At 41.0% G+C, this 24,770-nt stretch overlaps 1 protein-coding gene across 4 annotated transcripts in view; it reads left to right on the top strand.

Annotated features, from left to right (window-relative positions):
- The window catches only part of LOC135645334 (uncharacterized), an 87,246-nt gene that overhangs the window by 6,469 nt on the left and 56,007 nt on the right, over window positions 1–24,770 (top strand). For 2 of the 4 annotated variants that reach the window (XM_065163631.1, XM_065163632.1), the window contains exons 7-19: window positions 6,552–6,653; window positions 6,721–6,888; window positions 6,967–7,127; window positions 8,290–8,460; window positions 8,857–8,949; window positions 9,029–9,347; window positions 9,450–9,554; window positions 9,632–9,727; window positions 9,811–9,878; window positions 10,198–10,318; window positions 10,409–10,609; window positions 10,695–10,892; window positions 14,369–14,478. In XM_065163631.1, the coding sequence (XP_065019703.1) occupies window positions 6,552–6,653; window positions 6,721–6,888; window positions 6,967–7,127; window positions 8,290–8,460; window positions 8,857–8,949; window positions 9,029–9,347; window positions 9,450–9,554; window positions 9,632–9,727; window positions 9,811–9,878; window positions 10,198–10,318; window positions 10,409–10,609; window positions 10,695–10,892; window positions 14,369–14,478 (1,913 nt within the window). Of the gene's footprint in view, window positions 1–6,551; window positions 6,654–6,720; window positions 6,889–6,966; window positions 7,128–8,289; window positions 8,461–8,856; window positions 8,950–9,028; window positions 9,348–9,449; window positions 9,555–9,631; window positions 9,728–9,810; window positions 9,879–10,197; window positions 10,319–10,408; window positions 10,610–10,694; window positions 10,893–14,368; window positions 14,479–23,086; window positions 23,160–24,770 lie in introns of those variants that run through there. The other 2 variants (XM_065163633.1, XM_065163634.1) reach the window with 2 other exon arrangements.

Below are 24,770 nucleotides of genomic sequence, written 5' to 3'. Positions count from 1 at the left end.
TACACCTCTTTCTCCTTTTCACAGGCTCAGGAGAAAACCTTTACACTTCTCTCTTTTGGACATCACTCCTTCCTTAGAAACTTTCTAACTCTAGGAGGAAGAGACTCACTAACTGTAGAGAGATTATAACACTTTTTTCCTCAAGTATATATTTCCCTTTTTTTACTTAATTTCGTGCTCTTGCAAGCAGAAATAACTAGGGTATTTATAGACCCCAAATGACTTAAAAAATAGAGCTAAAAAAGGTCTCATCCTAGGTTTCTTGAGTCTCTTGGGTCCTGGCGGTACCACCGCCTACAACACTGACACTGGGTGGTATCACCGCCTAGTCTGGCGGTACCACTGCCTGACAAAGTCTGGAAGACTATGTCTGGGTGGTACCACCGCCCAGACTGTCGGTACCATCGCCTGACACAGTTTGGGAGATTGTCTGAACGGTACCATCGCCCAGTCTGTCGGTGCCATCGCCTGGCCCTTTTATGAGTGATCAAATGTGCCTTCCACTTGGCCCAAAATAATCCTAACTTGGGCCTAATTGGCCTATAATTGAGTTGGCATAGTTACACCCCAAAACCGACTCAATTAGCTTTCTAAACTACTTCGATCTAGACAAATGATTATAAAGCATGAATCATTTGTTGTCCGACATGTTATTGAGTCATCCGATGCTTCGTCCGATCCTTTGACGCATCGTCCTCTCCTTCGGCGTATTGCCCAATTGACATGTTGACCTCTGCAACATTTGATCTCCTTGGCGTAATGTCTGATCTTCGGTTTGATGCTCGAACTCATGGCACGAAGTCCTTCTGTCGGTACGTTGACCGATCATCCAGCTCGACGTCCAATCTCCTGACATGTTTCACTCCGGCCTAATGTTCGATTCCTCCTGCTTTAATCGATTTGCTTTTTCTAATCGAAGTTAGTCCTGCGTCACTTAAAACACAGATTAGATTGTAAACTCATCAATTGATTGTATCATCAAAATCCGAGATTCAACATGGGCATCACTATGTCAAGGACATACGCGATTTTCTCCACCGTGAGAACGATTCTCAAGTTGTGGAGCCAATCCGTGTAGTTGGGACCAGTGAGACAGTTGACATCAAGTATACCACGTAAGAGATTTGAAAGCGAGATGTTTTTGACAAACAAAAGATGTAGCAGAAATAAATAATATATAGATTTTACATAAAGGTAAACAATCAAGATAACTAGATAAGGACTTCTATCTTAATTTACTCCCACTATTTTTTCGTGAAACACATAACCTCTGGTATGTGAATCGAAGACCCTCAGCCAGTGATTTAAAAAGCGCTAGGCGCCAAGATCCAAAAACGCCCGAGGCGCTCGCCCGAGCGAAGCGAGACGCTAAAATATAAAAATATATAATATAATTAATAAATATAATTATTTAAAATTTTAAATTAAAATATGCTATTAAATTAAGAAAATCTATTAATAGTATTGAAAATTAATAATTTCAAATAAACCTAACAATATTAACAGTATATAGTATACTGTTAACAGTATACTATATACTGTTAACAGTATACTATATACTGTTAATAGAAAAAGAAGGAAGTGTAAGGGGGTGCTGAGCCTGCTGACTGAGAAAAGAGGAAGCGGTAGCAACAGCGGAGTGTAAGGAGGCAGCGACAACGATAGCGGCGAGCAGCGGGAGCGGGAGCAGGAGCGACGAGCAGCGGGAGGCGCGAGCGGCGACAGCGGCAGTGTTTGCGAGCAACGATAGCGGCGATAGCGGCAGCATTTGCGAGCAGCGACAACGGCGAGCAACGGGATCGGGATCGGGAGCGGCAGCGGCGAGGGTTAGGGTTTGGTTGTCACTTATAGCAGTTTTAGTTGGTTCGATTGAGCTAACTAACCATCGGAGACCGAACCAGGACCGAACCAGACCTAAAATCCTGGTTCGATCGCCTTGGTTAACCCAGGCGCTCGCCCGAAGCGCCAAGCGCCTGGGCTCGGGCGAGCGTCCAGGCGGCGCCTGTTTGAAGCGCGTCGCCTATGAGATTAGCAAGGCGCTCGGGCCTTGCCTTTTTAAATCGCTGCCCTCAGTGGATCTCTAGTGGGGATCAGGATCCAATCAGAGTCTCAGTATAACCTCGAGGGACTCAACCACTTACACTAAGCCCGAAAAGATGGGCAACTCTTGTCGATCATAATTCCTTGTGATTCCCGTTCTGTTCGACCTTCGAACCATCATGGCTTCGAGGGACTCGACCAACCATGATGTTCGGTTAAGTCATCACCATCGTTATAAGATGAGTCTGATTCGATGATATGCCCTCGAGGGACTTGACCAAGCATACAACGTCCTCTGGTTACTGGTGACATCTCTATATCGTAGGTAAGATCTCAAATCGCAACATAGGTGAGCCTCGAGGGACTTGACCAACTTAACCTATGTCGAGAATCGATTCCTCCATATCACGATGGAAGGCCATGTGAGTCAATCTAATTGCCTTACACTTTCCAACAATATTATCGTGAGAGGAGATTTTGATTCGGTCTTTTAATATGACGTGTCACATACATACATATTTAATATATATCTACATCACATGTAAATATATATATATATATATATATACACGTATCTAGTAGGTGTATAAGCAATCACATATCACATGAGCAATCACACAAGATGATCATGGACCACAGCCTAATGTGATTTAGCCTGAGTCGTAGGCCCAATCATTTACATAATGATCTATGTGTGCATCAGCGCATCTCCATGCCCTATGATCGTCCATCTCGTCTTCATCGGTTCCGTCGGCATCTCTGCCCATCTCCATGCGTCGCGATCGTTCGTCTTGGCCTCGTGGGTCTTGTTGTCACCTCCACGCTCTCGTTGCGCCTCATCGTGTAATTACAACGTAATCACAAGCACGCATGCCCGATAATAAACGAGAAAAATGAAGGCTCGCAGGCCTCAATAATAATAATCACATCACAGGAAACCCTTTCCTTGAGCTGCCAAGAAACCTTGACCATTAGCTTGGTACATGCGACCAAGAATCCCTGGTCGCAGGGTCTCTTAGTCGGTTAGGAAACCATAGCCGCTAGGGGTCCCACTTGCAACCAGGAATCCTTGGCTGTAGGGTCTTTGTTCTGCCTTGCTGAGAGTAGCATGGCTGCTCTCGTTTACTGTAGGTGGCTAGGTCGAGAGCCTCTTCTAGGGCTCTCGGTCGAGGCTCTCGGCCAAGGCTGCAAGCATCCCTTTCTTCCTCTTTTGTTTCAACAATTTTGACGTCAAAAGTGTTTTTTAAAACACCTTTTAACAGCGAGAAAAGGGTGCAGTCCAGATTTGAAAACTACGACAAAAAATCACAGCAATCGCGCAAAAACAATTCTACGCGATTCATCAACACACGCAGCTTAAAAACCAATCGATCGCATGAGCAATCTGGCTCTGATACCACTGTTGGGAAACCTGGACAGAGCATCACGTGCGTAGCGGAAGAAGAGAAAAGCAAAATCCCAGATTTCCCAAAGAAAAAGGTTCTTGTTGCCGTGCAAAGATTGATGCGTAAAACAAAATGCAAAATCGAAATCGCGCGTATCAAGTGTGATTCGTTATCTGGGGAGATCGTATATCCCTGTAAAATGCAAGATCTGTAGGAGTGGATGAAGGAGGTAAACTGTCCTCCTCTCTAGTGGTGATCCACACGGTAGATGCGGCGAAGACGCTCCTCAAATCGCTGAACGATCTTCCTCTTCACGTGCACCACGTGATCAAGAAGGGGTTGACCCTTCTTGTTGTTTACCTGCCCCAAACTTAACCCTATTTTTGGTTGCTACCTCCTATTCTCCTTCCCCTCCTCGTCAGCCAATAGCTCCTTTGGTTCTCTCCTATTTATAGAGGTCCCTGTCAACTTTAACCTTATTGGATCTTGTCCTATTGAGTACTAGATCTTCATCCAACTACCCAAGTCTCTTATATTAGTGGATCTCTACCCAATAATCTCTCATTGACTCTTATTGGATCTTATCCACAAGATCTAATAATTCATGAGTTTATTAGATATTCAATAAGATAGAGGCTCCAACGGATATCTTATATCCGAACCTCTACTCGTCACAACACCTACTATATGTATGTGACCCTCTAGGCTTATTATCGAGCTGGCCGTGAGTCATACCTGTTAGAACTCCTTTTGACTTAGTGAATTATCATCTCTTATAATAATTCACTCGACTCATCGACTACGAACGTACTAGGCCATTACGCTGTAGTCCCCAAATGATACAGGGGAATTCAATCCGTTGGACCTGCTTGTCCTTTGTTACTGTGTATCTATAGTCCATCATCCATCTAATATCCCAGAGATCGTATGCCAGGCATGGTGCTATTAGGCTCATACAGAATCTACTCGAGTCTCGCTCTAATCGGATTATCCCGGAGAGCTCTTTATTTTTTTAATCCGAATGACCCTGGCCAGGGATTTGCTTGAGTAATAACACATAGGATATTTCTCTCATGACATCGTAAGGTTGACTACCACTCCCGATGATCGGATGTGCTAGATCTGGAACCTCCAGACCTATAAGTTTGGTATCATAGAATAGAGTACTCATAAAGGGCATCCTTCGTGTCTCATGTCTAAGGGCCAGATACGCAACTGAGATTACGGAATCACTGTCTGACAATGAGGTATCATTAACTATCCAGCATTCAGTGAGCGGATCAATCAATGAACTCATTCTCCAATGAGCACCTGAACTATCTCCCTAGTGTCCCCACACGAGCAACTATGAGACCAGCTTCCTCCATCATATGGACGGGTATACAACACACCAGTATATTCGGTTATCTCGATGTCCCTCTTGAGTAACCTACGATCGAGATTATTTAGGGTCTGTGTTTAAAGGTGCATCGGTCTTATTATCGTGATTTCATCACGATCCGACTCCCATCGCACAGATCTATGGACATCACATTATATGCAACATGTGATATAAAGTGAAAAAATATCAATAATAATAATAAGCAAAAAGACTACATAGCATGTCATACGTGCCATCACTTACGTGATTGGCTTGTAGGGCACCGATGACTAATAGGTATGCCCCAGTATTTTTGGACCGTTACCTCTAGGTATTTTTGGAGGTTTTTCAGCTCTTTTTGGGGATATCGCTGGTATGGCCCTGTGTACCATACCAAGCATAGCTCGGTACACTAGTATAGATTGAAATTGAGAACCTTGATTCATATCAGTGATTTCAATTGGCGCTTGGGTGCTCGCCTAGGCGCTCGGGCTAGGCGAGGCCCGAGCGCCTCGCTTCATGTCTAGGCGCCTCGCTTCAAAGAGGCGTCGCTTGGGCGCTCGCCCGAGCCTAGGCATCGTGTGCTTCGGGCGAGCGCCTGGGTTAAACCAGGCGACCGAACCAGAATTTTAGGTCTGGTTGGTCTCCGGTGCTTTAGTTGGTTCAATCGAACCAACTAAATCACCGATATCAAGCTCCCTCTCATGATTTCCCTGACTTCCCCAACCCTAACACTTGCGATTTTGTCGTTGAGATTTCTTCTCCCCTATCGTAGCTCTCTGTTGCCGTTGCCACTGTCGCTGCTCGTCGCTATTGTCGCTACTCGCCGCTGCCACAATCACTGCTCGTCGCTGCTGTCGTCGCACGCCGCTGCTGTCGTCGCACGCCGCTGTTGTCGTCGCTCCCGTTGTCACTTGCCGATCTTGTTGGCGCTCGCAGCTCCCGCTTCCACTCTCGCTGTCGCCGTCGCTCGCCGCTCCCGCTGTCGCCGTCGCTCGCCCCTCCCACTCCCACTCCAGCTACGACCGTCGTCTGCTACCGCTGTCGTTGCCTCAGCAGCCTCAGTCTTCTCACACTCTTCTCACTATACTATTAACAGTATATTAACAGTATACTGCTAACTGTATACTAATAATAGTATTTTTATTTATTAGATTAATAATATATTATTTTGATTTTAATACTATTAATTTTTATTTATTTAATTTTATATTTTTTTTAAAAAATAAAAACTATACTATGATAATTTATTTATTTATTATGATTTTGTGCCCAATTTTCTTAATTTAATAGCATATTTTTATTTAAATAATTATATTTATTGATTATATTATATATTTTTATATTTTAGCATCTCACTTCGCTCGGACGAGCGCCTGGGCAAGTGCCTAGCGGCTCGGGTATTTTTGGACCTTGGTGCCTTTTGGCTCATAGCGCTTTTTAAATCACTGATTCATATAATAACTTTTTGCCTTGCTTTGTGACATGGTTTCAAATATCATGGAGTGTCAACTATATTTGATTTGTTACTGGTGTGCTGACTTACTTAAGGTGTCAAGTAACCTATTTGGCTTTTACTATTTTGTATATTGGCGTATCAAGGAATATTTGGTGCAGTTACCAGTATGGGTATCAAAGCTTTGTGATTAATGCTGCTTGCTTGAAGAGTTCTTATCATAAACTTCCCTTCTTCATGATGATCTATTGTATGCTAGAACTCATGGTATAGAGCTCACTGACCATCGTACTATTTCTTTCTTTTGCAGTCTGTTGAACTTGAAAGTCTGGCCTTTTATTTTGATTCAGATGTTATTCCATGGTCTATTGACAAGCCATGGGAGGATTTACTTCCTTCAGAGTGGAGTAAGGTATATTTTGACAAGACCACTTAAACTACTGAACAATGCACTGAGTCATTTATTCTATGTGCTTTAGATCTTTGAACTTGAGAGAGAGAATATGAAAGAGCACAATTATATGTTAGAACCAGTAACAGGGAATGCAAAATACACTAAGCTACGACTAGATGAATCCAGAAGTACAGGGCAAGCGCTACAAAAAGCAGTCGTCAATTTGGATAGTGTTACATTATCTTTATCAAAGGTATGTATATTCATGCTCTCTTGGTTTTGGAACAAATACCCTATTAACGTTGAGTAAGTTCTGGCATTATGAATGTAGGATGGGTACAGGGACATTTTGAAGATGGCTGAAAATTTTGCTGCCTTTAACCAGCGTTTGAGATATGCTCATTATCGTCCATCTGTATCGGTCAAATCAGATCCTATATCTTGGTGGAAGTATGCTTACAAAGTGGTAACGGATGAGACAAAGAAGGCAAGGTAAAAAATTAACTTCGTTCATGTTATGTTTCTCTCTCTTTCTGAAAGGAGATTTGGGTGATTAAACGAGATATTCCTAGTCCTTTGGTAGAAATTGTATGAGTTGAGTAAATCTATCTCCATGGATTGTTATCTCTGTACTGCCACATGCCAATCTAGAACCAGCATTCTCTGGTCACATGAGTGCCACATGACTCATTGGCTAAACAAGTGAAGGATCTACACAGTGCGCATGAAGAATAATAATTATGTATACCCTTCCTTGCAGCATGTTTACTGTCCACCCTTGCTTTGAGATGCATGCAATCACCAGTTTGATGCCATTAAATAGATGTGGAGCCTTTTGGACTTCTGTCCTAGAGGAGCCAAATCTTAAAATAGCACTACAGAAAATAAAAAGATAGCTAAAATAAAGATAGGTTATCAGTACACAGAGCAATGTAAATCGGATGGTATGCCTGATTGCCTGTGCCAAACCTGTTCTGCCCTGTAGGACAGAATCTTTGCTAGGCAATCTCTTTATTATTTTTCTTCTTTTTCAGTTTTTTAAAGTGTTTCTTGAAACTTAGTAAGTATGACTGTATTAGTGTTATATGATACTGATCCGAGCTTGACCAATACAAGTACATAAAATTATGAACCTTGATTAAAGGAATGTAACATCTTCACTTGAACTTTAAATTGGTAATGGTATCTTAATGTGCCTTTATGACAATTTATGAAATGAATTCTTGAGCAGAAACTAAGGTGAAATTTGAGTTTACCTTATTTCTATTGGATTTTATATATATATATATATATATATATATATATATATATATATATATATATATATATATATATATATAATGTGCTGGAACTTAACTTCAAAAAATATATGGTAATATTGCAGTGACATCAGGTAGGAACTTGGTTCTGTATCAGCATAATATTATAGGAAACTACTGATTTTTGACTTCTAGATCTTTAATATGTTACCTTTTGTGATGATATACTGTGTATCAGCATAATATTATACTTTGGCTGCAAATCTAACAAAATTCTATTTATAGATCATGAAAGTTTGGTTATTCTTTGACCTAGTATTTTGCAAATTACTTTTTCTGACAATCTGTTATGTTTTTCCTGTATCTGCTGATACACTTGGAGCATGTTTTTGCAGTGGAAAATTTTCATGGGAGCATGTTTTGAAATATGCAAAGCTACGTAAGAGATACATCTCTCTTTATGCTTCGCTTTTGAAGTCTGATCTAAGCCATATGGTAGCGGATGACAACAAGGAAATTGAGGAACTAGATCGTGAGCTTGATATTGATGTAATTCTTCAGTGGAGGTATCGTGTGGTTTCATGTGTTAATTATGGTAATACTTTAGTAGCTATTAAAGTGTTTAAATGGTTATTCACTTATCTTTAAGGCCAATTTCTAGCATAAAAGCATAATAAAGAGGATATTTTGATTCTATTTCTGTTGGAGCGGATACTTTCAGATCATATCAAGTTATCAACCATTCATGAGAGCATGAGATGCATTTTCTTTTTGCATGTTAGAGTGGCATCATTGTTTTAGTCCTAAATGTTTGCTTTTGCTTTGATATTTTTTGTTCACATTATTCTTCAGATTCAGAGAAGCTTATGCATATATTCCAATTGATGGTGTATTTGAGGAACTCTACTTGGCTTCTAGAACTTTTATCTCTCATGTTGTCCTATGCCTCTCTTTTCATATAGGATGTTGGCACACAAGTTTGTGGAGCAGATGGCAGAATCAGATCTCTCACTTAATAAAGAGAAAGCTAAACGGTCATGGTGGTCGTTTGGATGGTTGTCAACTTTTACATTTTTTTTGGATCAACTGAATCACTACTACTTGTATAGTAAGAAATATAACTTATTTTTCCAGGACTGGTTCTACCAAGGATGACAGTGAACATAGAGGCTTCACTGAGGAAGACTGGGAGCAACTAAATAAACTTATTGGCTATAAGGAAGGTTCTAATGATTACCAATTGGCTGCAGAGGAGGAAGATTTCATTCATCTTTATTTGGAAATCCACATGAAGCACAATGCTTCAAAGCTTGTTGCTGATGACCAAAAGTGTCTCGCGGAGCTATCTTGTGAAGGGCTAGATTGTAACATAAAAACTTATCCAGAAGCAAAAGTTTTTGACCTTAAATTAGGCTCCTACAAGCTCTCATCACCTTACGGTCTCCTTGCTGAGGTCTGAATTGCCCAAGCATGCTTCCAGATAGCTGTCATTCTGGTTATTTTCACCAGTAGAAATTAAATCTGATTTTGTTCGTCTGTTGATAATATTGTACAGAGTGCTACTGCTGCTGATTCATTAGTTGGCGTCTTTTCATACAAGCCTTTTGATGTTCAAGTAGACTGGAGCTTTGTTGCTAAATCTTCTCCTTGTTATATAACGGTATGTTATTCACTAGTTAATGTTTGTATTCTAGATTGTCTGATTGGCATTGCTCATTATATCTATTTTGTTAATAGTATATAAAGGAATCTGTCGACCAAGTTGTTGCATTCTTCAAGAGCAGTTCGTCTATTAGTCAGACCCTAGCTTTGGAGACTGCAGCTGCTGTGCAGGTGCTATTGTCTTATCATCAAAAAGTTTATCATTAATTTTCAGAACCTTTATGTTGACTGGGACCCTTTTCTATTTCACAAAGATGACAATTGATGGAGTCAAGCGCACTGCTCAAGAACAGATGTCACGGGTATTAAAGGAGCAGTCGAGGTTTGTTTATGTTTCAACTGTCAAGCAAACGATAAGATTTTTTTTCTTAGGTTTGACCAACAGATTGATAATCAAGAGTTTGATGATTGATTGCAGCTTGATGATTGTCAATTTAAGGATATGCTATCTGTAATACATTTTTTATTGGAAAATTATGTGCAGTTGATATGTCATGAAAATGTTTTTTAGATTCTCTTGCTTATATATCCATCGATGATATTGTCTTGATCCAATCTAATTTGGTGGTAACTGGGTAATAGAGAATTGTTTTGCTGAGTTTTTCATTTATGACATTTTAGTTTTGCTTATATTCTTGTAGGTTTTTGCTGGATCTGGATATCGCTGCTCCTAAAGTTACCATTCCCACCAAATTCTATCCAGATGATTTACATGCAACTCAACTTCTACTTGATTTGGGAAATTTGACGCTCACCACAGATGTAAACTAGGAAATTCTAATTTTTATAAGGAAATTTAGGCAACTTTGATGTTAAATTACTTATATATTTTTTCATTACCCTGACAAACAGGATTACTGGGAGTGTGACACTTCAGAAGAAAAGGATTTATACTTGCAGTTCAATTTGGTGCTAAGTGATGTATCTGCATTCTTAGTTGATGGTGATTATCATTGGAGCAAAACTTCTCTTGATGTAGCTGCTGGTCAAACTAAGAATGATAGTTTCTTGCAAGTTATTGAGAAGTGTGGAATTGTCGTAAACTTTCAGCAGGTTTTCATCAATAGGTGCTTTATTTCAAAATTGAAAAAAAAGATCATTCTTGATTTTTTTTTTAATTCTTACCTCTCCCATATAGATTAAACTGGAAAATCCCTCCTATCCATCGACAAGACTTGCTGTGCGCTTGCCTTCATTGGGGTTTCATTTTTCTCCTGCTCGGTACCACCGCCTAATGCAAGTTATGAAGATCTTTCAGGAGGATAGAATGGAAGTGGATGTTCAACCATGGACTCAGGCTGATTTTGAAGGATGGTTGTCTCTTTTAACATGGAAGGTTCTTGTTCTCTTTGGAATGCTTTTTTTTGCATACCATGGATGTTACCATCAGCTTTATTTTAATATTGAAAAGTTATTAGGTTGACTGATGATTAATTAATGGCAACAAGGAATTTGTATGGTACTAGGTTGTCATGTTCATTTGTGTACCTATATAGTTTTTGATAGTTTATCCTACTATTGGGGCATGTTCTAGTGACATAAATTTTACTTTAAAAGATTACTTATTCAAAGGTATACCTTCTATCATACAGATTATATTGTCATGTGCTACTTATCACAAGTTTTTAAAAGAAAGAAGGAAATATTAATTGTTTGATCATGTTAAATAGACTTACAAGATGATTTTTGTATGTCCAAAATCAAGGTTCGTCATACCATGGCATACTGCTTGGTACTGGTGGTACATATCGATCCGACGGGATCGGTATGGATGATACATATTGGTATGTCGATACGCTCCACCATACAATGTGTTGGTGTGTACCATACCAACGACCGATCGGTACATTGGTACGGACTGATACCACGAACCATGTCCTAAATATAACTTTTTAGTGCACATCCTTGGGATTGTGACACTTTTAGTTTTCTTTGAAGAAAGTTGACTGGCTTCTTTATCGTATGAATAAATTTTGTTTGAAACCTTTATTTTGCAATATTAGATTCAAATATTGCACTTTTGATCATTACACATACCCTTGAATTTTCTGATACAGTTACTTCCTAACTTGTGTGATATACTATTGTCAGCTTAAAAGGGAACATGCTTATAGTTGTTTTAATGGTTAGGCATTAGCCATTCAATTAAAAAGAAAGAGCTGGCTCTCATGTTCAAACAGAAACCTTCTTCTCCGTGCTTCCTCCTTTTTCACAAGGTTCCAAGCACCCTCTTTTCCACTTTTCCTCCTCAATCAATCACCATCTCTTTTCTCTCTACTTCCCATTATGATGTTGAGTCAATTATTTCACATTAATGTGCATCTTTTTTGTTCAATCGTCACAGTGTAGACAAAGGACTTTTTTGTTCTTTTCTATCAAGCTCTATTGAATCTTGGTGAAGATTGGCTCTTGGACCTAAGATCAAGATTAGCTTAACCTACTGGATTAGATTAACAGATAGGAAAATGAAGAAACAAAAGGGTCATATATGTACTTATACGATTTATTTATATAAAACAATTTTGTTTGAGTGAGAATATTATAAAATTTATATATTAGAATGTAATAAATGGTTCCTATAGGTAAATGGTTATGACAAGAATTACTATATTTTAATTAGGAGTACAATTGAAGAGGATCTTGACCCAACAGCGAGATTTGCAATTTCGGGTTGGCCCAGCAGCGAGATTTGCAATTTTGGGTACTGGACCCATACTGGTTTGGCCCATTCTGACGTACTGTGTGTTAATTTGTTGGAATGTACCATGATATTGTTGGGGGAAGGAGAGGAGGGGAGTAAGAAGGAAGAAGAAAGAACAAGAGGAAGAAGGAAGAAGAGAAAGAGGGAAAGAGGAAGAGACGGAGGAGGCAGTGGAGGAGGAGGTGTACCGGAGTGGGTGATGCGCGTGTGAGCAGCAACGGGTGAAGACAACTAGCTACTCCTTGCTACGACTCACGTCATGAGTCAAGCCCTAGCATGGGGTTAGAAGGAAAAAGATGTTTTACATATATATATATACTCAATAGGGCGGTATGAGGAATTGCGTAGTGAGTTGAGCCCTGGTATGGGCTCAGAAGAGAAAAATGATATATATATACACACACACACACACACACATAGTGAACTAGATCTGATTGTTCAGTTTGGGCTGCTTTAAATATCAATCAATGTTTCAACCAGTCAAAACTGACATGACCATACAACAGGAAATCGGCAATTGATTTCTTGTTTCCAAAGCTGGAGTGAGGAGTCGTGTTGTGAGCCAAGCTCTAGTACAGACTTAGAGGAAAATAGTTTGATATATATAGTGAACACAACCAAGGATTGAAATTTCGTACTGTACCAGAGTTTCGAGCTTCGCTCGGTACGGTACAGTATTGTGTACCGAGCGGTACACCTAATTTAGGCGTAAAATCCTCCGAAAATACCTAAAAAAAAAGTTAGGATAGAGTTTTTAAGTTAGAAATAAATATAGTAATAGTATAAGTTTAGTAGAATCAATGTAAATTTGGTAAGAATAGAATCGAATATCTTTTTCGGACGTTGAGGAATAGCCTTGTGTAAGGTTCGTATTTTGGTTTGTTACGGATTGCTCTTTTGTAAATATTGAAATATTTACAGAAAAATTATTTGAATTATTAATTCATAAATCGTTGGTTTGTAGAGTTTAGGAGAGAGTAAATATGAGAAAAAATGAGTTTTGAGATAGTTTAAGAGTGTGTGAGAGTGAAATGAAGTGAAATAGGGGAGAAGATAAGTTTAAAAACCCATGAGAAAGAGCTCCAATGGTTATTTTTACTGTTGGAGTACTATTACAGATCGGTAACGGTCGAAATCGACTGTTATCAAGCCGTGCCGAGCGGTAACGATTGAAATCGACCGTTACCGAGCTGTGCCGGGCGGTTACGGTCGAAATTTCGATCGTTACTATCCGATACGGGGCGATATTGAGCATTCTACTAAGTAGCGGACGGTCTATGTATCGGTATGTTGTCGGACCGGTAGGTACCGCCCGTACCGGACGGTATTATTTGAAATTAAAAACCTTGAACATAATAGTCTGAGGAGTTGCTTTGTGAGCAGAGCCCTAGCATGAGCACTAGAACAAAATATGTTATATATACAGTGAACCAAATCAAACCATTTAATTTGGGCTGCTCCACGTGCAGGTTGACGGTCGAACTGATAAAAATGAACCAAACCATACCAACAGGTCGGTTTTGCCATCCCTGCCCAACACTACTTTTTTCTCCAACCACTCTGTTCCGTCTTTCTCGCTCTCTCCGTGATCTTAGATTTCTGGTGAGCTGTGACGAGGGTGGACTTACAACGAGGTAAGTTCCTTGTCTCCTGCTGCCCCCTGTTTTCTATTCTCTATTTCTTCTTCTATTTCTTTCTTCTCGGATGACCTTTTCTAGAGTGCCAACAGTGGCGGACAGGTTTCTGTTCTCATCCGATCATCTTCATCTTCTATTTGATGGAACCATCAAAATCACTCGGAATCTGTGAATTTTGTCCTGGGTTGACTTATTTGACAGATTCCTGAGTTTGGTCAATTTCTTGTACAAATCATTCTATTTTATGAACTTGATATTAATACTTGATAATATTTGTTTTTGAAAAAGGTCTAAATTTTGGTGTTAGCCAGGAACTAATTTAGTTCATGCTCGGTCCATCTTTGCATCTGGCATTAATTGTGCATCTTGCTTCGTGTGAAATGAGCTGATTGTATAAACCATTAGTAAGAATATATTCAGATACTGTTTCTTTCCAACCAGTTATTTTATCATTTACTTGATGCTTCTTGATAGGGTGTGGGGAACAGAGAAGCTACATGGCAGCGCAAGTACTTCTGTCTAGTTGGTCCATTTCTTTACATATTGGAGAATCCTACATCAAAAACATATAAACAATATCTCAGGTAGTGCATACTTCATATTATTTTTATTTTTTATTAATGTCAAAATCTGGAAATTTTTAATGTGCATACTTCATATTATTTTAATTTTTTAGTAATGTCAAAATCTGGAAATTCTTTAAAAATTTTGTACTTATTCTTGATCTTTTTGCCAGCTAATAAAAGGTTGAAGTAATGCAAGAAGTTCCAGAACAAATTGATTCACCATGTATGAATGAAATGGATAACAAGATTAAGTGGAATAGATGAAGTTGAAATAATCTACCTAGTGAGATTGTTGCTTGATATTTTTGTTCAAAGCTTTGTCTGATCAATGTAGCCATTAAAATTAATTTTCTAAGTTAAGAAATTTTAATTTGGATTTGCTTTTGTTTCTTTTCTTTCGCTAAGGAAAGCTAGATTTTTTTATTTCTATAATTTACATGTGTCCCATGCATGAGATTCTTGCCTATGTAGGGTCTAGGCAGGGTCAATATATACAACTTTACCTCTGCATAGAGAGATGCTACTTTCCGTTATTCAATATTTGAACAATGTGACCATATTACTAGGACCTGCCCTTAATTTATCTAGTTTACAGTGGTGCATGCTATCATGTCCCAGGGTTTTAAGTATAGATGGAAATTGTAGTGCAATTGGAATAAAGGTTTTAAGTATTTTCTCCTATTCACCAATGGTTGGTATTATACATGCCATCACACAACAAATAAGCTGCTGTGAGAACATAGGGTTTGCCAGTGGAAGTTAAAATGAAAGAAGGTGAAGGAGAAATGGAATGGAGAGGAAAATATAAAGACAATAAAAGGGTAGGGCATGAGCTCACCTAGGCTTTTGTTTTGATGAAATATTCGTCTCCCTTGTCTCCTCTCGTCCTTCATTAGATCAACTTTCCGTTTACACTGTGCCTTCCCAAACCCTAACCACTATCTCTATTCTAATGAGTCATATCCTCCAGCTATTATGTCTTATAGCTGATGCATCTCAAAGACATACCACCTTTTCAAAGCCTTGAAGGGAAATGGAACAATGGGTTCAAATAATCCCTAAACCCTTTCAAAGATTGGTGGTAGTTTGTTCTATTTTGTTCTGTATTCACACTGGTTAGTCCCAAACTAGACATCTTGGTGATGTAAACTAAACATCTTGGTGATGTATGCACTTTAGCTGGTTTCAATCGAGACCTCCACGAGCCAGCACTGACTTTGAGTTGGAATATGGATCATCATTGGTTGAAACCTCCAATGCTGGTTGGCTTATTCTATTTGATATGCCAGCTGTGTCCATATAAGATATAGTGGTATGTTGACAACTTAAGGAAAACTTTAAACAGTGAGAAACTATAATCCACTTGAAGCCAAGGTTAGATTCCAGTAATCAAGCGAAGGAGGGATAGATCTGATGAGATCTGCTTATTATTGAAGCAGAAAAAGAAAGCAAATGCTACTTTTCGCATTGTTGGAAAAAAAACTTGTTCCTGGTGATGTACACTCGCAATTGCTTTCTCGCAGCTGGGTGGTTGGTGACGGCCATTTGGTCTTGACCAGAATGAGTCATGTTGGTCGTGGGGCTTTGTTCAACGAGTGAAAACAATTGCAATTATCTACGGTCACACTTGTTTGTACATGAATGAACCATCTCAATTAAATAGTTACAGATGGTTGAGGCTAATTCTATTTAGTTACAACTAGGGTTTGACTTATTGTTCCTATTGGGTGTGCTAGTCGACCGATGGCATGACATGTGCCTCTCTGTATGGGTGTGTCGAGTGTCGGTACGATGGGGTGTGCTGACGACATACAAAGATAGGATTTGAATTGTTAGATTATAAGTGAAACTTTAAGATTCAAATGAATCAAGTAATAAATGGATGGATTGATGGATATACTTGTTCTACCATCAAAATGAATGACGAGACTCCATGGGTGGTGGATGAGAGTCCTTGATCTTATGTATTTGTTTATTAATATAGTATGTTTGTTGGATCCAATCCTGAAATTGCTCCCATGACATATCATACTGATACATCGTATACCATTAGTGCATCAATGTGATGATGGTTTATTGGTTTTAACTTGATTGTCGTGAATCACACATGTCTAAGGGAGGCAAGTATGATTGTGGTATATATTGGTGCGAAGGTCAGAGAACGCTAGAACTTCTACGTTTGTCTCTGATTTGTTACTCTATATCATAAGACCAACAAGCCTCGGAAAAAAATGACCAACTATCACCATGCTGTTATTGGCTTTTATTAATAGACATTAAATACATAGATGACATAACGTGTGTCTAATTTCGATGAAATCAATATTAAACCCACTAATCACAATATTAAAAACCTTAATTACTATCTAATTAGTCCACTTTTACCACTATAAACCATGGATTGAAATATCGTACCGTGCCGGAGTTTCGACATTCGCTCGGTACGGTACGATACTTTATACCAAGCTATCACGGACAAAATTGTAAATGAGGTGTTTGACGTAATGCTTATGTATGTCCGTGTCTTTTAGTTTGTTCATGCTTTGCATAGCATGTAAAGGGCTGGCAGTAGGCTTAGTAGCCCTATTTTCTTTCAGTCTGTAGTGGACCATTTTGGACCCTTTGTTGTGCAACCATTCAGAGCTTGTAAAGTTTGTTTGTAATTTGCATTAGCTATGAAGTGTTTTCTGAAATGATTGCTTGTGGATCCCGAGTGAGACGCTTTCTTTAACCCGTTTTCTCTTTTGTTGGTCCTAAGGGACCATTAGAAGGTTTCGGGTAGGCTGACCTTTGCGGACGGATACGCAAGGGTGCTGCACGACTTAGGCAAAATCAGCTAAGTCCGTGACAGATGGTATCAGAGCGGGACAAGCACTCATAGAAACACTTGGCATGGAAACGTGTGGGACCTAGTAGGGTTGCGTTGAGGGTAGCCAGCACGTGTGAACGTTTGGGGGAAAGCGGGCATGAAGATGTAGGGAAAAGGAGTCGCGTAGAGGAGCGGACATTTGAGATTAGTATTCAAAGGAATGACCAACTCTTCACGCAAGAGGCACCACATGGACAAGCAAGCTTGGAAGAATTCGTAGTGCATAAAGGTTGGGATGGCTGAGTTCGAGCTACAGCTTGATGTTGACAACCATATATGATGGTGCTCAAGGCAAGCGAGGCGCTTGGTAAAGGATGAGACCATGCAAGGTGGAATGAGTTGCTCAGCGACCGAAAGAGTTATACAAAGCTCACAGAGGTGAGGGGAATTGCTAACTCGAATAATTCGGTACTTATGCAAGGGCTTGTATGCGTACGATGAAATGTTTACGGCTATCCCAAGGCGACCGAAACTCGGCGCCATGGAGCATTGAAACTTTCTCTTCGGCATGAGAAGGATACGTTCCTGGGAGGCTGAAGTGTGCAACGAGTTCAACATGTTGTTAGGCCTTGACTGTATTGACGTAAAGTCGCAATCTAACAAGTGCGTTTGCGGGAGGCAGAACAATGCACAGTTTGTTCAGCAAGGCAGAGTAGTTCAAGGGGATGGTGGTCTCCGAAACTTTCAAAGAGAAGGAAGCGAAGAGAGAAGTTGCTCCAACGGGACAGATATCTAGAAGGGATAAGTCCCGACTCTCCAGAGGGAGAACTATGTGTAACGAACCGTACATGTTGAGGAGGAGTACCTCAAAACAACTCCATAAACACAAAGCTCAACAAACCAAGCGATCGGCAAGGAGTCGTCGTATGATCTCGCTTGAGATAATGCGTTGGGGGAATGCATTACGAGATCAAGTGGGGGAGCAACCCAAGGCAACACAAATGAAGGCACACTTGGAGTTGAGATAGAGATCAGACTCAATGGAGGCCTGACCTGTGGAATGGTGGGCGCGAGGGCCACCATCAACTCGATGCAAAACGAGGAGCAGAGCAACTTGGGTGTAACTTGGCGAAGTACCCAAGCTGCATGAAGGGAGCTGAGGCACAGAGCTTTCCTTGGATAGAGGTCAAGGACATGAATTCTTGTAGAGGCAAGAGCGGGATCATGTCGTTCTATGGGTCCTTCATTCCGATGGAGCGGACTCAGCTTGCATGGTGCCAACGACAAAGGGAGCTTCTAGGCATATGCACCTTATCTCGGAGAAGCATTTGATGGAGGAACTAAGGCGACTTAACTTGCGGAGGCAAAGTTGGATTCCACGGGGCAAGAAGACGCGGAGGCGGGTACTCTTTTAGAATATGCCATAGTACTGCCATTCAAGTTGCAATAAAGGAAGCCGTGTGCCGCGGAGATTGTGCTAGTAGGGGCAAAGGCCCAGGATCTAGACAATGTTGCACTAATTTCAGCGAAGTCGGTGGACTTCGAGACCTACTAGGCGACAGACTATCTTAGAGCGGTGCTTCGCTTAGGTGTGACCCGAGAGCAAGTGGATGAAGGTCGATTGCCAAAGGAGCGGACACGATCGAAGGTGGAAGAGGCCCTGCGATGTGTTGGCAGAGGATCATAAACCGAGTTTATCCCACAAGGATCATAATGCAATGGAGATATCACCAGGAGGTGACATGGTGCACCGGTTCGTGGTGGAACAGTTTGTGGCAATGTGATACGCATGAATATTGTCCTATGAGGGACTATATTATACAGAGGTATGATCGAGAGCTACTGTGAGCTCCACTTCGGTGAACAACACGACAACAAGAAGGGCTACAGATTCAAGGAGTGAAGGCTGTGGTACTGCAGAGGTGGGTCTTCCGTGCGTGCATCAAATTTTGCATCGGTTGAAAACTTTGGTCATCAGTATATGGGGGCTGCGTACTACCGAGGGAACAGTTCGAATGCAAGTACCAGTGAGTCCCATGGGAGGGACTTGATCATGCAGAGGTATGATCGGAGCGGTTAGACAGTTGGACTGCTCTAGAGCTCATATTCGCTTAAGGGAGCCCGACAAGTCAGAGGACAAGGTCGAGTAAGCGAACGTTGCTACCAAGGAAGCTAAGGAGAACATAATCGGTGTGAACCCTGCAACGTGATGGTAGAGACCATGCATGGGAGTTGCAGTCTGTCTTTCCATCGACCGAGGGGAACTACTTGGAGAACACAGAGGTGTTGAAGTAGAGGGTCGAAAGGGGCGAGGAAGCGACGATGAGTCCAGAGGGACTTAACTACCCAAAAACCAAGTATCGGTTAGAATAAAGGTGGACTCGAAGGAGTGCCACAGTGCCGCAGAGGCAGATCTACCGATCGTGAAGAAAGGGATGTAGATGTGAGGCGACGGATAGTAGGGCCATAGGCATGGCAGCGCCATGGTACCGCAGAGGCGAGACTTCCGTGAAGTCATCGATCCCTTGCTCTTATGGAGGGAGAGCGCTTGGTGGTGAAAGGGGCTGAGAAGGTGGAGCATACGGAGGTAAACTCCAAGTACCAAGACAAGGCTGAAGGGCAGAGGCCAATGAAATTCATAAGATCGGTGTCATTCGGGTCGTGCAAGAGCAACCAAGGAACGAAGCAGGCAGTACGCGGTACTGTACCTTTGCTACTCTGTGGAGTCGGTAGCAGGGTTGATGGAGAAGACGGTACAATCCAAAAGGTGACCAAAACTATTAAAGACTTAGTCCAAGTTGGGGTGAAAACTTCCTGCATTCCAGAAGTTCGATGGCATTGAGAAGGTGAATTACAGTAGCTAACTCAACTCAAGGAGTGTAAACACTTCGAGCGCTTCAGAAGTGTGAGCAAAGAGCAGGCGAGGGCCAGTAACCAACTCCATGCATGGAGTACAACCCTCGAGGAGGCAAGCGAAATCAAATAACCTTTGCCTTCTCAACTCTTAAGAGAATGGGCGAAACCGAGTACCCAAATTCTCTTATCTATATAGCAGAGGAGCTCTGCACATGTTCAAAGACCCTTCGAAGAAATCAAATGGAAGACAATAGTTATCAAATCATCACCAATAGTGATCAGTGCTACTGAGTAGATTATTCGCTTCATTTCCCAACAAAATACCAATCGAAAGCGGAAGTGATGCGAATCTACTTGGAAGTGACAACTAAGTGAAAGAAGAGTCGATGGGCAAATTTTGTAGAGGAAGGATCCAAAAACTTTAAAAGTTTGCGAGGCGATGCTTGATAAAGCAACAACAAGCATCCACCCAGTTCAAGCAGCATGAGACATTTGAGAGACTGATGCATAGTAAGGATGGTCTTTTCCTTCATCTGAAGGATCCGTAGGAACCAACATGGATCAACACAACTTAGCCAACCCCACACAAGAGTCAGAGTCATTGGCGAGTTGAAACAGCATGGCGGATCAAAAGTTCGACTCTTCAACAATAGCAGCGGAGAGTAGTTGAGAGTCAAGAGGCGCATTGTAGCTGGAGCAGAAGATTGAAGACTTAACAAAGGCAAGGAGTTGTAGTGTCGGCAAAGGCTTCGATGAGGACGTCGAAGGAATAAGGGGGGGAGAATGTCGCAGATAAAATTGTAAATGAGGTATTCGACGTAATGCTTATGTATGCTCGTGTCTTTTGGTTTGTTAATGTTTTCCACAGCATGTAAAGGGCTGGCAGTAGGCTTAGCAACCCTATTTTCGTTCGATCTGTAGTGGACCATTTTAGACCCTTTGTTGTGCAACCGTTCAGAGCTTGTAAAGTATGTTTGTAATTTGCATTGGCTATGAAGTGTTTTCTGAAATGATTGCTTGTGGATCCCGAGTGAGGCGCTTTCTCTAACTCGGTTTCTCTTTTGTAGGTCCTAACGGACTATAGGAGGTTTCGGGGAGGCTGACTATTGCGGACGGACACGTAAGGGTGCCGCATGACTTAGGCAAAACCAGCTAAGTCCGTGACAGAGCGGTATAACATTTGGTATACTGCTCAGTATATATATATATATATATATATATATATATATAAATTAATAAATATATATTTATATATAAAATATTATATATATATATTTATATATAAATATTTTTATAAAAGGCGATGTCGCGTCGCCTCGACGACGTCGTCGGAAAAGGTGACGTCGCATCGCCTCGACGATGTCGCCTTTTCCTTCTCCCACGTGGGGCGACATTGCCTTTTATAAAAATATTTATATATATATATATATATATATATATATATATATATATATATATATATATATATATCGTTTGGTAACGGGCGATCCGTGTACCGGTCAGCTGACGGATCGGTACGTACCACCCAGTACGGGTGGTATTATTCGAAACTGTGTACCTTGCTATAAACATATCAAACAACCTAATAGACATTAACCACATGAAATAGGACTAATCATGTCATAAATTAACAAAGATCTAGAAACGGATCACTACTTGATTAGAGTGATCTTCCACTAATTGTAGTGTTAAACCTCTCAAATGAGTCTCTTAAATTTGATCCAATCCACAAATCGTAATTTATTTTAGTTGAAGAGGGTGAAAATGTGAGTATGAGAGAGAGATGTGAGAATGAGTTAGAGAGTTGAAGAGTGTGAGAGTGAGAGAGATTGAAAGAGGGGCAAGGAAAGGGTTTAAAAGCCCTTTTAAATGGTTCCAGTGGTGAAATTGACCATTGGAATAAATCAAATCATAGTCATCCATTGAAAATGGTCAAAATCTGATCATTACCGATCCTGTCGCTCGGTACAACCTCGTATCATCCGCTATGGGGTACCTAACTATAAATCGCCCAACACAAGGCCGTCCATGTTTTAGTCGCGTATCGGATCAATACATACTGCCCAAACCGTACCTTATTAGGTGGCACAACAAAGCCTAGTTAGAACGAAATTAGAATATACTAGCTTAATTTTGTTGGTTCATTATGCACATCTCATTTGGTATTCTGATGGGATGAGATGCATCGTGTGGTATGGGTGAGACATTCTGAAGCTTCAATCCTTGATACATACTACATAATATACCTGTGAATAAGGGTGAGACATTCTGAAGCTTAACTTTACATTATGCACCATGATGCTCATGAGTGGATTATCTAGTGTTCATGAGTATAATTTATCTGATGAAGAAGTATGGAATTATGGTCCATATACTTATTTTTTTAAAAACGCAGGGCACAATAGGTTAGGCCTATCAAAGGTCTGAAATTTAGTAAATATTTAGCAAATTGGTTTTGTTCAAGCCAATTTATCAAAGTGATCTTATTTCTTTTACGTATATTTGGGGAGGGCATTTTGTTCTTGTTTATGTATAATAGATTAGAAAGGTAAATATGTTTGAGGTTAATATATATTTGAGCCAAATTAAAGTCAAGTTGGTATGAAAAAGAGTTTGTTAGGTGATAAAGTTGAATAGAAAAACATAAGCCAGGCTTTTTAACCATTTCCTTCAGACTTATCTAGTTAGGACTGATGATGTTATCTATAGATAAGATAGTATTGTTGTCTGAGAAAGGCTATTCATCATTTGATTTTATGAACTAAAGTTATTTATCTGGGGCTGACCTTTGGTGTCTCCTGTTCTATACTTTCTCCTTTTTATTTTCTTTGTTGTTTCTTTTTTTCCTCCTCTATTGGACAGCAGATCAGATTGTATTTTTCTGTATTCTTTAATGTAATTCAAGAGCTGCTACCTCTCTGTCAGCAGCTGCATCTCTTGCAACATTCAATTTGACAGTCTCCAGCAATCCAGATCATGTCTGCCTTCTGTTTCTTGGGTGTTACCTGGAATAGGCACCACGTTCCATGACATGGTACATGCAATTCCATCCCATGCCAGAAGGCTCCTGTATGGTGTACATAAATCTTGTTATTTCAATAAAAGGCTAGGAGATCAATGATTGCACACTTAACAATCTCAACTCTTTCTGATTTGTAGTAAAATAAAATTGTTAATTTGTGCACCAGTGATTGAAAAAGGCGCTCGGGCGCTCGCCTAGGCGCTCGGGCGAGGCGAGGCGAGGCCCGAGCGCCTCGCTAATGTCCCAGGCGGCGCGCTGCAAACAGGCGCCGCCTGGGCGCTCGCCCGAGCCCAGGCGCTGGGCGCTTCGGGCGACCGCATGGGTAAACTAAGGCGACCGAACCAGAATTTTAGGTCTGGTTCGGTCCTGGTTCGGTTGTTAGTTGGTTCAATCGAACCAACTAAACCGATATAACCCCAACCCTAACCCTTACCCAACCCTAACCTGCTGCCGCTGCCGATCCCGATCCCGATCGCGATCTCGCTGCTCGTCGCTCCTGCTCCCGCTGCCGCTGCTCGCCGCTGTCGCTGCTCGCGCCTCCCGCGAGCCTTCCCGCTGCTCGCGCCTCCCGCTGCTCGTGCCTCCCGCGAGCCCTCCCGCGAGCCTTCCCGTTGCTCGCGCCTCCCTCGAGCCCTCCCGCTGCTTGCGCCTCCCGCGAGCCCTCCCGCTGCTCGTGCCTTCCGCTCCCTTTCCCTTTCCCGCTGTCGCTGTCGCCGCTCGCCGCTGCTGTTGCCGTCGCTCGCCGCTGCTGCTGCCGCCTCTCGCCGCTGCTTCCTCGTTTCTCCATCAGGCTCAGTATACAGTATACTCTTAATATTAAGTTTATTAGAATTTTGAAATGATTAATTTTCTGTTAATAGATTAATAATATATTATTTTGATTTTAATGTTGTTAATTTTTATTTATTTGAAATTATTAATTATATTATATATTTTTATATTTTAGCGCCTCGCTTCGCTCGGGCGAGCGCCTGGGCGAGCGCCTAGCGCCTCGGGCGTTTGTGGACCTTGGCGCCTTTTGGCGCCTAGCGTTTTTTAAATCACTGTTGTGCACAATGATGTTACAGTTTATTAGACTTTGCCAATAGTTTTTTTATGGATATTTTGGCCACTCTGACTGGCACACTTTATATATCATACCTTGTGAATGGGAACATATTATTCTGACAGGAAAGCATCTTGGCTCAGTGCCCTGCAACCTAAATTTACAAGGCAGACCAAGTCTCCCGATATTGGTCCAACATCTATTTTGAGAGCCCATCGAATCAGTATCGTACTATCATTGTCGTGTGTATACCACCTAGTACTGCCTGATATTAGTAGAACACAATAGGAAAAAAAGAGAACTTGCATGTTAGAAGCATCTTCTTCCTCTCGTTTTCCATGTAAGACAGATGCACCAAGGGAGATAAAATTTCCTCTTCTTATCTTCTTGTTTTCGTACTCTGTCTTTTTCTTTTTCTTTCTCTTTTCTACTTGCATGAAAGCACCACTATTCTGCCCAAGGGTTTTTTTAGCCCTAATGGTATAAACTGTGAGCAGTCTGGGTCTTTTATGGTCAGGTTCGATTGGCCCAACTTAAAGCCTAAAAAAGAAAAGGGTCTGGACATGGTATGACATTTG

The sequence above is a fragment of the Musa acuminata genome, chromosome BXJ3-8 (assembly GCF_036884655.1).
Source record: "Musa acuminata AAA Group cultivar baxijiao chromosome BXJ3-8, Cavendish_Baxijiao_AAA, whole genome shotgun sequence".
Taxonomy (NCBI): Eukaryota; Viridiplantae; Streptophyta; class Magnoliopsida; order Zingiberales; family Musaceae; genus Musa; species Musa acuminata.
Note: the sequence above shows the minus strand (reverse complement) of the source record. Positions and strands in the feature narration are given on the sequence as shown.